Source organism: Trichosurus vulpecula, chromosome 3 (genome assembly GCF_011100635.1).
Source record: "Trichosurus vulpecula isolate mTriVul1 chromosome 3, mTriVul1.pri, whole genome shotgun sequence".
In the NCBI taxonomy this organism is placed as follows: domain Eukaryota; kingdom Metazoa; phylum Chordata; class Mammalia; order Diprotodontia; family Phalangeridae; genus Trichosurus; species Trichosurus vulpecula.
Genome location: NC_050575.1, coordinates 37,068,384 through 37,080,653, shown reverse-complemented (window position 1 = coordinate 37,080,653; position 12,270 = coordinate 37,068,384). Strand labels below are relative to the sequence as shown.

Genomic DNA, 12,270 nt, shown 5'->3' with positions numbered 1-12,270 from the left:
TTAAGTGACTTGCTCAAGGTCACACAGCTAGTAAGTGTGTCAAGTGTCTGAGGGCAGATTTGAACTCAGGTCCTCTTGACTCCAGGGCTGGTGCTCTACTCATTGTGCCACCTAGTTGCCCCTGGAGTTTTTTTTTTTATTTTGAAGAAACAAAACAATAAAATAGATAAGCTATTGGATAATTTAAAAAAAAAAAAGAAGGAAGCCAAATTACCAATATCAAAAAATGAAAAGGTGAATTCACAACCAATGAAGACGAAATAAAAGCAATTATTAGGAGTGATTTGACCAACTATATACCAATAAAATTGACAATATACAAGAAATGAATGAATATTTACAAAAAATATAAATTGCCCAGATTAAAGGAACAGGAAATATACTTATACCTATCTGTGAAAAAATAAATTGAACAAATGGATGAACTCCCAAAGGAAAAAAAAAATTGGACCAGATAGAGTTACAAATCAACTCTATCACATATTTAAAGAACAATTAATAAATACTAGGAAAAAGATTACAGCAATGTCACAAAAATCATACACTATGACCAGAATGGATTTATACAGAGAATGCAGAGCTGATTCAATATAAGGAAATATAAGTATAAAATATAAGTATAATTAACTACATCAAAAACAAAACAAATCACCTGATTACTTCAGTAGATGCAAAAAAAAAGTTTTTAACAAAATATAACTTCCATTCCAATTTAAAAAAAAACAATAGGAAACACAGGAATGAACAAAAGTTTTCCTTAAAATGATAGCAGTATTTATCTAAAACCAAGTACCAGCATTATCTGTAATGGATTCAAGCTTTAAACCTTAGCAATAAGATGAGGAGTGAAGTAAGGATGTCCATCATCAGCATTAATATTCAAATATCATACTAGAAATGCTAGCTATAGCAATAAGACAAGAAAAAGAAGTTGAGGATTGAAAGAAATTGATAAAGGGTCAAAGGATATGAACAGGCAGTTTTCAAACAATGAAATTAAAGCAATATTCACATGAAAAAATGCTCTAAATCACTAGTGATTAGAGAAATGAAAATTAAAACAACTCTGAGATATCAGACCACACCTATCAGATTGCCTAACATGACAGAAAAGGGAAATGAAAAATGTTGGAGAAGATGTGGGAAAATTGGAACTGATCCAATCATTCCAGAGAGCAATTTGGAACTATGCCTATAAAAATATGCATACCCTTTGATCCATTATCCCAAAGAGATCATAAAAAGTAAAAAGGATCCACATGTACAAAAAAATATTTATAGCAGCTCTTTTTGTAGTGGCAAAGAATGGGAAATTGAGGGGATGCCTATCATTTGGGGAATGGCTGAACAAGTTGTGATATATGAATAGAAGGAAACACTATTGTTCCATAAGAAATGATGAACAGGTGGATTTCAGAAAAACCTGAAAAGATTTGAATGAACTGATGCTGAGTAAAGTGAGCAGAACCAAGAGAACATTGTACACAGTAAAAGCAACATTGTGCCATGACTAACTTTGATAGACTTAGCTCTTCTCAGCAATGCAATGATCTAAGACTATGATGAAAAATGCTATTCACATCCAGAGAAAGAATTATGGAATCTGAATGCAGATCAAAGCATACTAACTATTGTCTCTTTTTTGTTTGTTTTTTCTTTTTTTTTCTTTCTTGTGGTTTTCACTTTTTGTTCTGATTCTTCATTCACAACATGACTAATGTAGGGAGGAAAAAGAAATAGAAATTGAAGGAATAAGCACAGGCAATGAAATTGTGTCTATTTGTTACGAGGATTTTCTTTTTCTTTTTTCCCATGGAAGGAGGAGATGAGAGGGAGAAAAAAAATAGATTTTTGTTAGTGGAAGAAAAAATTCAATTTTTGTAAGAAGCTCTGGATTCTTCTAGAAAAGTAGCAGAGTGGGGAAAATTCTGTGCCTGAAATCAGGATGACCTGAGTTCAAATCCAGTCTCAGACACTTACTTACTACCTGTGTGATCCTGGTTAAGACATTTCATTCTGCTTCAGTATCCTCAACTATAAAATGGGGATCAGAATAACACCTACCTACAAGGTTTATGTGAAGATCAAATGAGATGATATTTGCAAAGCACTAAATAAATGCTTGTTCCCTTTTCTTTCCTTCTTTGTTCTTTTTTTTATTCCTATTATTTTAGTTTTCAACATTCACTTCCACAAGATTTTAAGTTCCAAATTTTCTCCCCATCTCTCCCCTCCCCCACACCAATGTGCATTCTGGTTACCCCTTCCCCAAATCTGCCCTCCCTTCTACCACCACCCCACCCCCATTCTCTTATCTCCTTCCCTTCTATTTTCCTGTAGGGCAAGATAGATTTCTATACCCCATTGCCTATATATCTTATTTCCCAGTTGCATGTAAAAACAATTTTTAACATTTATTTTTAAAACTTTGAATTCGACTTTCTCTCCCTTCCTCACTCCCCTCCCACCCTCATTGAGAAGGCAAGCAATTCCCTATAGGTTATACATGTGTAGTCATGCAAAACTCTTCCACAACAATCATGTTGTGAAAGACTAACTATATTTCCCTCCACCCTATCCCACCCCGCCATTTATTCTATTCTCTGCTGTCCCTCCTCAAAAGTGTTTGCTTCTCATTACCCCCTCCTCCCATTTGCCCTCCCTTCTACCATCCTCTCCTCTCTTATCCTCTTCCCCCTCTACTTTCCTATAGAGTAAGATAAATTTTCATACCCAATTGATTGTGTATATTATTCCCTCCTTAAGCCAAATCAGATGAGAGTAAGGTTCACTCATTCCCTCTCACCTTATCCCTCTTCCCCTCCAATGTAAAAGCTTTTTCTTGACTCTTTTATGTGAGATAATTTACCTCCTCCTATCTCTCCCTTTCTCCTTCTCCCAGTACATTCCTCTATCACCCCTTAATTTTATTTTTTAAATATCATCCCTTCATATTCAACTCACCCCTACAACTATCCTAATACTGAGAAAGGTCTCATGAGTTATAAATATCATCTTTCCATGTAGGAATATAAACAGTTAGCCTTTAATAAGTCCCTTATGATTTCTCTTTCCTATTTACCTGTTCATGCTTCTCTTGATTCTTGTATTTGAAAGTCAAATTTTCTATTCAGCTCTGGTCTTTTCATCAAGAATGCTTGAAAGTCCTCTGTTTCATTAGCTTTTTGGACCTCTTTTGCCATTTGGGTTAGTCTATTTTTTAAAGTGTTATTTTCTGCAGCATTTTGGGGGTCTCCTTTAGAAAGCTGTTCACTCATTTTTCATGACTTTCTTGCATCATTGTTATTTCTCTTCCCAATTTTTCCCCTACTTCTCTTACTTAGTTTTCAAAACCCTTTTTGAGTTCTTCCATGGACTAAGACCAATTCATATTTTTCTTGGAGGCTTTGGATATAGGACGTTTGACTTGTTGTCTTCTTCTGGTTGTATTTTTTGATCTTCCTTGTCACCAAAGTAAGATTCTATAGTCTGATTTTTTTCCTGCTGTTTGCTCATTTTCCCAGACAATTACTTGACTTCTCAGCTCTTAGCTCTTTGTTAAGGTAGGACTCTGCTTCCAAGGTGGAGGGCAAACTGTCCCAAGTTTCAGGGGTTTTGTGCAGCTGTTTTCACTGATACTTCTAGAGACCTGTAAATCTTTAGTTCTTCCAAGGTGGTATGATCAAAGGAGAGGTTTTTACTCCTCTCCTGGCCTGTGCTCTGGTCTGTGAGTAACCCCAACCACTCTTTTCTGCGTTGGAACTGTGAAGAAGATTCCTTTGCCTCTGCTGCCACAATCTCTGCCACACTGGTGCTTCTCTTCACCTCGGGACTGCCACCCAGGACTGCAACTCAGATTTTCTAAGTTGTCTTTGGCACTTCTGGGTTTGTGAGAAACTGCCATAGCTGGCAGTGATTCAGTCCCCTGAGGCCTGCTCCAGCCCCATGCCAGCATGGCCCATGCTGGACTGAGCTCTTCTCTCAAACAGATCTTTCCTGTCGACCTTCCAGGTTATCTTGGGCTGGATATTTATTTCACTCTGTCATTTTGTGGGTTCCCCTGCTCTAGAATCTCTTTAGGGTCACTTTTACAGGTATTTGGAGGGGTCTGGGGGAGAGCTCAGGCAAGTCCCTGCTTTTACTCCACCATCTTGGCTCTGCCCCCAATGTCTCTCCTTTTCTTTCCTTCTTTATGAATCTGCAATTCAAATGAATTGAATACAATTCAATAATAGATTTCACACAATTACCAAGCTGTGAATGCAGCCACTCAACACCTAAAATGGAAAAAAATCTTAACAGTTAATTATTTTCATCCTGTAATTTCAATGTGTGGCTTGAGGGAATTCAACTAATCAAGGGTCCCCTAATCCTGTCCCTATTATATTTACATGGGAAAACTTTCTAAGATACTTTGTAACTCTGAAGTTCTGAGATTCTGAATGTGCCAGAAATGTGAGCTTCCTCAGCATTTTTATTCCTTTTTTGCCTGTGTTTGTCATTTCAAAATATAGCTGAATTTTATCTAGTCATGTGGTTTAGAATTTGGAACGTTTTTTCCCTCCCTTGGAAATTGTCTTTATATGCAAAAGGTTTTTTTTCCCTTACTTTCTGGAGATTCTCTCTCCTTAAGAAAATGCTACATAACCTTTTTTATCTGTGTATTTTGTAGGCCAATGACTTCTACTCCAAGGCATTGCAATTTGACCCACTAAATGATTCTGCAGTCTTGAATCGAGCTATCACAAATATAATATTACAGAAATTTGAAGAAGCAAAAGAAGATTTTGTAAAAGCAGTTAACCTCTCTCCTTTTTGGGCTGCAGTATATTATAACAAGGCACACTTATACTACAGTTTACAACAATATGAGACAGCTGAAGAAGATCTCAGTACAGGTACATATATATATATATATATATTTTTTTATTTCCTGGTGAAATTGAGATGATTAATACATTTGAAATTAGGTTAAAAACAAGAAGAATCATTTAATTGCCCAAGGAAACAAAAATAAAACTTAAGGTGTGAATAGTATTAATTCTATAATTACATCAACAGATCTCTTTCATGTTAACTTCTTAATTTAAAGTCAACATAATAAAACATTTATAGTACTTTTAATAAGCCTCCACAAATTCTTGCTTTGATGTCTCATCATGGTGTTGAGAACTCTGGGTTCTCAAAGTATGCCAACAAAGCCCAAGTTCTGGTTGGTTCTACTATGTAAGAAAAGTTTTGACTACAGTTCTAAGTATGGTTCCCAAAGACTAGTATCACTAAATGTACAAACATTCATCTCTAATAGACTGGTGACTTGGTGATGGAATTCTATGCTAATGACAATCCACTGAAAATACAAAAGTGCCCTCAGACTTCTGTGTTCCTATTTTGCTTCTGCATCGGTTATATCAAAGTGGCAGAAAAGGAGGGCAAATAGGGACAAAGAATTGCTTTCTTAAAACTATCAGTAAGAACTAAATATTAGATCCTTGTCTAGTAACCAAATATCAGACATAGTACTGGAAGAACAGCTTACAAATTTTGGCATTCTCACTATAAGTGAAACCAAAAAACAATACAAAATGGTAGCTAAATAGAAGGAGGTATCAGAGGATCTCCCTAGAAATAAGCAAATAAAGGAACTGGCATAACTGTATTACAAAACATCAAAAAATATTATTTCATTGAACAATTCACCATCTTGTATTGTTAATGATAAGCAGTTTGCAAGATGACTGCCATGGAAATGGCACTTAAACACCATCATAGCAGCTTATGCATCAGCATTTATCCCTCAGAGAATGAGGTATAAAAATGATATGAAGAATTTATCTTTTTTTCTAAAAATCTACTGATGCCTTCTATTCTATTCTATTCTGTTCTGTTCTCTTATGTTCTGTTTTGTTCTATTCCATTCATTCCATTCTATTCTATTCTATTCTATTGATGCTCTTTCCTACTTAATATCTTCTGTTGATGTTATGATTGGCTCTTATTTCTACATGCAAATTTCCTAGGACTTGGAAAGAAAGACATTTTAAACCAGAATAATTAATGCATCTCCATTAGCTTTAGGAAGTCTTAAACAAATCAGCAAGCCCACAGAGCAGCTTTACTTAGATTGATGGTTTTTATTTGTTGAGAAGTTGTTTCAACAATCTGGCTAGCAGCTTCTGTGGGGGTGTAAGATCCACCCACAGCCAGCACCCAGAAAGCTACCAACAGCACAGGTTCTTTTGATCTGCTCAACTAAGGAAAGCAAAGTGAAGGGGTTGACAAGCTTACTTTCATTCAGCATACAAATATCATTCACTTAGTTCAGGGAAAAAAGCCAGCACCCTGAACTTCAGAGCAACATACAAACAAAGTACAAACATCAACAGACAGACCCAATACAATTCACAGTTACCAATATCTAGGTTCAGCCCAGGAGCTCAGAACAAGGGCTGGCCCAGAGTCACCTGCCACCATGGCTGCAGCAAAGAGCTCCAAGGAAATGGAGGCCAACCCCTGGTTTTTATATCTTTTTCAGCATCAGGGGTGAGTCACACATGCGACTCACCCATGTGACCTAAAATCGTCACAAAGAGGCGACTTAAATCCACGTGGTCTAAGAGCCTCTGCTGTCCCAGACATGTAAACTAGGCCCTCCCTGGAGTTAGTCCTACCTTGGGCCCCACCTTAGTTGCCAATCCATACCCACTAAGGTTTTACACCTAATAAGGGTTTGGGCCTGGGGCTTAGCACTTAGTAAGACTCAATGAAATACACTGAATTACTCAAAGCAAACAAAAGCCAAACTCTTCAAGGGCACTTGTTGAACTAAGTGCTAAGGAGCCCATTTTGCTTACCAACACAGAAGTATAGTTACCAGTACATTTAGAAATAGGGAAATTTTGAGAAGGGATAAGATAAGGAGAGCTGGGAAGCCTAAAAATTATGTTCTGGTTTACCCTGAGGTGGCTTTTTTTATTAACTTAACAGTAACAGAAACATACATGGGAAGGGACCTTCACAGTAGTTATTATTTATTTTGAACTGCTGTGAATTTCCAAAATGGATATACCAATATTCAAGTTTAAGTATAAAAAAGAGTCAAAAGCAAATATAACTGATTTTTAGATTAGCCATGTCACCATACCCTCCATCAGCAAATTGCATAGGACGTTATACTGAGCCCATTTTAGACGTAGTATAGGCCATTACTTTAAAAAAATATCTTTTCGAAAGTAAAATAATGTGTAAGTATTCACTGAGAAATAACAGTAAATATGGAAAGTGCTTAGGGTCTATATAAACTTAATTTGTTTTTTAAAGTATTTCCTTTATTTATATATTTACAGAATATTATTTTATATTCTATAATTTATGATATTAATATGAGCATTGATTTTTATTAATATTAAAATATTAATGTTAAATAATATAATTTCTATAACAATCCAGGCTTGAATTCAGAGGTAAGCAATGCTTTATCCTTTAAGCTGTTTTTAAAATTTCTTCATATTTTTCATCCCTCAAAGAACTTCTCTTTAACATTTGCTCATTTGCTCAAGTATCAAGTATCTTTATCCTAAATCAAATGTTAGGTTTTAAAAGTTTGTAAACTCTAATTTTGCTAATTGAGGTATATTAGAAAGAATGCACATATAGTAGCATGGCAAAATAAATCTGGCACCATAGATTTGTTGGAATGTGATTTCAATATTAGTGATATTTAAGTTTTAAAGGAATTTATAACCCCCCAAAATGATACGATTTTAAAATTAATGGAATAAAATAAATCTTGAAATTTATTATTGTCTTTTGCAGCCTTGTCATTACAACCTAATGATCATCTCGCATATAAACTCAGAGCAGATGTTCGTGGAAAAATGGGTTTGATTGAAGAAGCTCTGAAGGACTATAACCAATCTCTCGACCTTCAAGAATTTGCTAAGGCTTAGATTAGATTAGATATCAATGCAAAGTACTGCAGAGAAACAGTAGCCTTTCTTCTCTAAACTGAAATCTGTTTTTGAAAAGAATGAATTAGTATTACTGCTAAATTATTTTTCAACTTTCATATAATTATCAAAACAATTAGCAGCTTAATATTTATTCCATCCTGTGATTTTTAAGTTACTAGATTATCAGCTTGCATATATTTGTCCAGCCCAAATAATTGAATTATTTGGTAGTATTTAGTTGCTGCTGTCCCTTAAAGAATACTGAAATTATTGAAGTAGGCTCTTTAAATTAAGAATTTCTTTTTGAAGTAGTAATACCTACCATGTGGATACAAGAAAAAAGTGTCATATATTAAAGGGCTAAATAGTTATATTCTCTGTAGAGTTCTTTTATTAGAAAAAATGAACTTTCTGACTAAAATAAAAGAAATGTGAGTTTTGAGAATTTTTTTTTCTTATTGCCCACAATAACGTGCATTATATGCATCCTTTCGATGGCATATGTATTCTCCAAATGTATACTGCTATAAACAAATTTTTCCTTGAACATAGTAATTTATAAAGGCATTCTCCTCATCAACATATACTTCTTAAGGGTGCACATACCCTATTTCTTTCAGATATCCTAGTGCCATGAGATAAATCACATAAATATGGTCAACATCAATACTCCGTCTCCCTGCCTTATTTGTATCAGAACAAGTGCTTCCCAATGGTCATCCATCTCTTTCACTTAGAAGATCTTTTCTGTAAATGAGTCCCTGAGAGGTTCCCCAAAGTCTTCTACGAGCTTCCTTTCACTTTATTGATGTCGACTGATGCTACTATTACAGTGAGTTTTACTTCAGTACTCACGGAGTCAGTGAAGGATGAGATGAATGTTAAAATTTCTTTTCTACCTCCCACTTTCATTTCTACTGGCTTATATCCTCCCCACTGCAAGTGCCTGATTTCACCTGAACTCATCAATATTCTTAAAGTAAATTATGTTCACCCACCTCCTGTGCTAATTATCCAATCATACCAGGTGGCAACATGAGAAAATAGATTTTAATTTTTATTCTTTGTGGAGATACTTCTTGTTTTAAGTTTCTTGTTTTCGTATTTCTTATCAACCCAGTAACAGGTTTTTCCATTTCTTGCTAGCAGGAATGAGTCAACTCCATTGCTTAACTGCTGATTTCCAGGAGTGTGATTTTATAGTTGATTGAGTTGGCAAGGCATTACATAAAGATAAGCAATTGTTATTTGCAAATAGTATAACTTTTGCTTTAACTGCTGAAAGATAATGATTATGACTCAAGCTATGTTGTAAAAGAGTGTTCAAGCTGTAAGAAAATATCCAATCATGGCTTCTTTAGGAAATAGATATCTAATGTCTGTCTCAGTTGTAGCCAACAGATCCTATCCCTTCCCTGTGACCTTTAACATCCACTTTAATAACCCCTTAAATGGTTTCAGATTTGTCATCTATTTGTCAAGGTGCTGGCTAAGTTTGTCTGGATTCTTTGGATTCTTGGCAAAGGTAAAGTGCATCTGTGAGACTGATTCTGAATCTGTCTTGTAATGTCAAACATTAAGTTTCTGGTGGGTTATTTTTATATACATATATTCAAATTCAGTAGGCAGGTAGGATACTCATAATACTCAGAAATGGGTTGGATTAAACCTGGACTAGGTTCTATGGTAAGATTTCCATAAAGTCAGTCTTCAATCCTTGAATTCTAGTTCAAACCTGCATATCATTTTTGCCTTCACTGTTATAAGCTTGAGCCTTGGAGTCCAAATTAATTCAAGTCAACTATATTAATGTCATGTTAGGATAATAGATTTAATGGAAAATTAAGGAAAAGCAAAAGTTTTGCTCAATAGCTGAACTAGCAAAGAAAGATCACCTTTTTTCTTTTCCTGTTTTTTAAATGTGTAAATTTAAACCACTTCCCAGAAAAGAGCAAATAATAAACATTAAACTCTATTTTCAACATTCATATTCTCTTCTAGCCTTTCTTAATGTACATAATGCAATTTTACATTTTTTAAATGTCTGTACAAATAATCTTCTATTCTGCTGTTTTCTACTAATCTTATTTGTTATAAAAAATTTCCATTTTTCTCATAGTCCAAATAGTGTTCTATGTTGATGCCTCATTGCTGCATGTAGGTGACCTTGAAAGCTATGCTGGCTGAGCACAGACTCTGGCAAGGACTTCAGGTATAAGTTCAGCAAGAGATTCTATGTCTGCTGCCCTAGGACCTGCCTCACTAAGCATGGACAGGCTCAGTGCCAACAAGTTGGCCATGAGAAAATGGAATTTTGTTGGCCGCAGAAATTCACAAAGAGCCATCTGCTATGGCAAACAGGAGTTATAATTTGTCTTTTTTGAAGGGAGTACACCAATGATGAAATCTGATTTTTTTAAGGTACATATTTTTTAAAGCCCACTTTTTTCATTTTTAGTAGTTATATCATAATGTTAAGACATCATCATAATAACTATATAATATCTTAGTTTTCTTGACCCTTTTCCTATTGTGGGGCATTTGGATCATTTCCCATTTACAAATGTTATAAATTGTTGTAAATGTTACAAATTGTTATAAATCGTACTATGAAAATATTTATAAGAATTACATTGTTTTTTGTTTCAGTTGTTTATATCTTCAAAGTGGAGTTTGTAGTTCTTTTACATATTGCTAGATAATCCTATAGAAAGACTGAACCAATTAACAATGCAATTATTAAAGTGTATGTTTGCTACTACATTCCCACCAATATGAGGTTTTATCATTTATTTTGCTAAGTGCCAATTAGATGCCAGGCACTGTGCTGAGTACTTGGAATACAAATAGAAAAGACAGTCTCTGCCCTCAAGGAGCTTGTACTCTAATGGAAAAGATAAACATAAAGAATATTTCAGCTGCAAGTAAGATGGAAAGGACCCATAGTCCTTAGGGTATAACAGCAATATTGTTTCCTTCGATAAAATTATGTCTGCTTCTGATGTTGAACCATTTGGCAGTGCCATATATGAAGTTGAGGTTGGTGGTAGGTAGAATGGTGAGCCCTGTATCCACAGGGTTTGCTCTCCTCGATGATGGCTGCAATGGCCAAAATGGAAGTAGGGGCTGTGGTGTGAGGGGTATTGTTATTTCCAGGACACTTGGGCTAAGGGTCCCGGACTGATTCAATTGAGGTCTAAGGGGAGGTGGTGGTTGGCATGATGGCAGTAGTTTAACTTGCCTGACTCATGGTGCCTTCTATCTTTCCCTAAAGGAGTCTTGGTACAACAACTTATTGTAAACATATACACATACTAAAGGCAGGAATTTGGGACAAAGGATTGAAGTGATAGAAGTGAAAGATGATGTCTTGAAGCATCTCCACCTAGAAGTTTTTAGCTTCTTTGGCCTCCCTCCCCCCAACCTCACTCCACTCATTTCCATGGGCAACACAAAAGAATCTTATGGTTGAGAAAACTGGGTGGCCTCAGATTCAGACAGCCTTTGATATTTTATTGAAAGCATAGCCCATAAAATGATTTTGAATGGGTGCAGTTTAACAATTGGATATTTAATGGGCATTACGAGGACTTTCTAATCCTAAATTAGACAGAAACTTTGATCAGCTAGTAGAAGTTTAAAAATAAATTTATTAGCTGTAGTCATTACTTAGCTGACTAACTACTCACCCTCTGGAGGTAAAGTTCTTCTTTTAAAGAGGAAAAATCTAGCATAACCAAAACTCTGAAAACTGATAGACTGTCCTATTTTACATTTTTTTAATCTGTGTGAACACTTTATCTTGTGTTCCACTGTTTTCCATCAAAGTTATTTTTGAACTGACAGACAAAACAGCTAAAGATTTTTCCTTAGTCTGATAACTGGGTATGTGAGTACCCTGTCTCTGAAAAGAACTGAAGCTGACTTGGTCCTTTAAGATAAAACAGAAATGGCAGAACTTATTCTTTTTCTTCTTGAGGAAGAAGAAGGTACATACACCCCACCAGTGAGGATGGCAGAAGCAAAAGAGAAGGAAGAAAGGAAGAAGGAAGGAAGGAAGGAAGGAAGGAAGGAAGGAAGGAAGGAAGGAAGGAAGGAAGGAAGGAAGGCAGGAAGAAGGAAGGAAGGAAGGAAGGAAGGAAGGAAGAAGGAAGGAAGGAAGGAAGGAAGGAAGGAAGGAAGGAAGGAAGGAAGGAAGGAAGGAAGGAAGGAAGGAAGGAAGAAAACTACAATTTCATGCCTATTGGCATCACACTTCAAAATGACTAGCAGCAACCACACAACCAGAAGTATACAAGCAAGCAGTATCTACTCAAGA

General features: G+C 35.5%; 1 protein-coding gene across 1 annotated transcript in view; it reads left to right on the top strand.

Annotated features, from left to right (window-relative positions):
• TTC6 (tetratricopeptide repeat domain 6) overlaps nucleotides 1-7,949 on the top strand; it is a 94,241-nt gene extending 86,292 nt beyond the window's left edge. The window contains exons 13-14 of the mRNA XM_036749703.1: nucleotides 4,673-4,898; nucleotides 7,816-7,949. Of these exons, the coding sequence (XP_036605598.1) occupies nucleotides 4,673-4,898; nucleotides 7,816-7,949 (360 nt within the window). The remainder of the gene's footprint in view (nucleotides 1-4,672; nucleotides 4,899-7,815) is intronic.
• The last annotated feature ends 4,321 nt before the right edge of the window (nucleotides 7,950-12,270 follow it).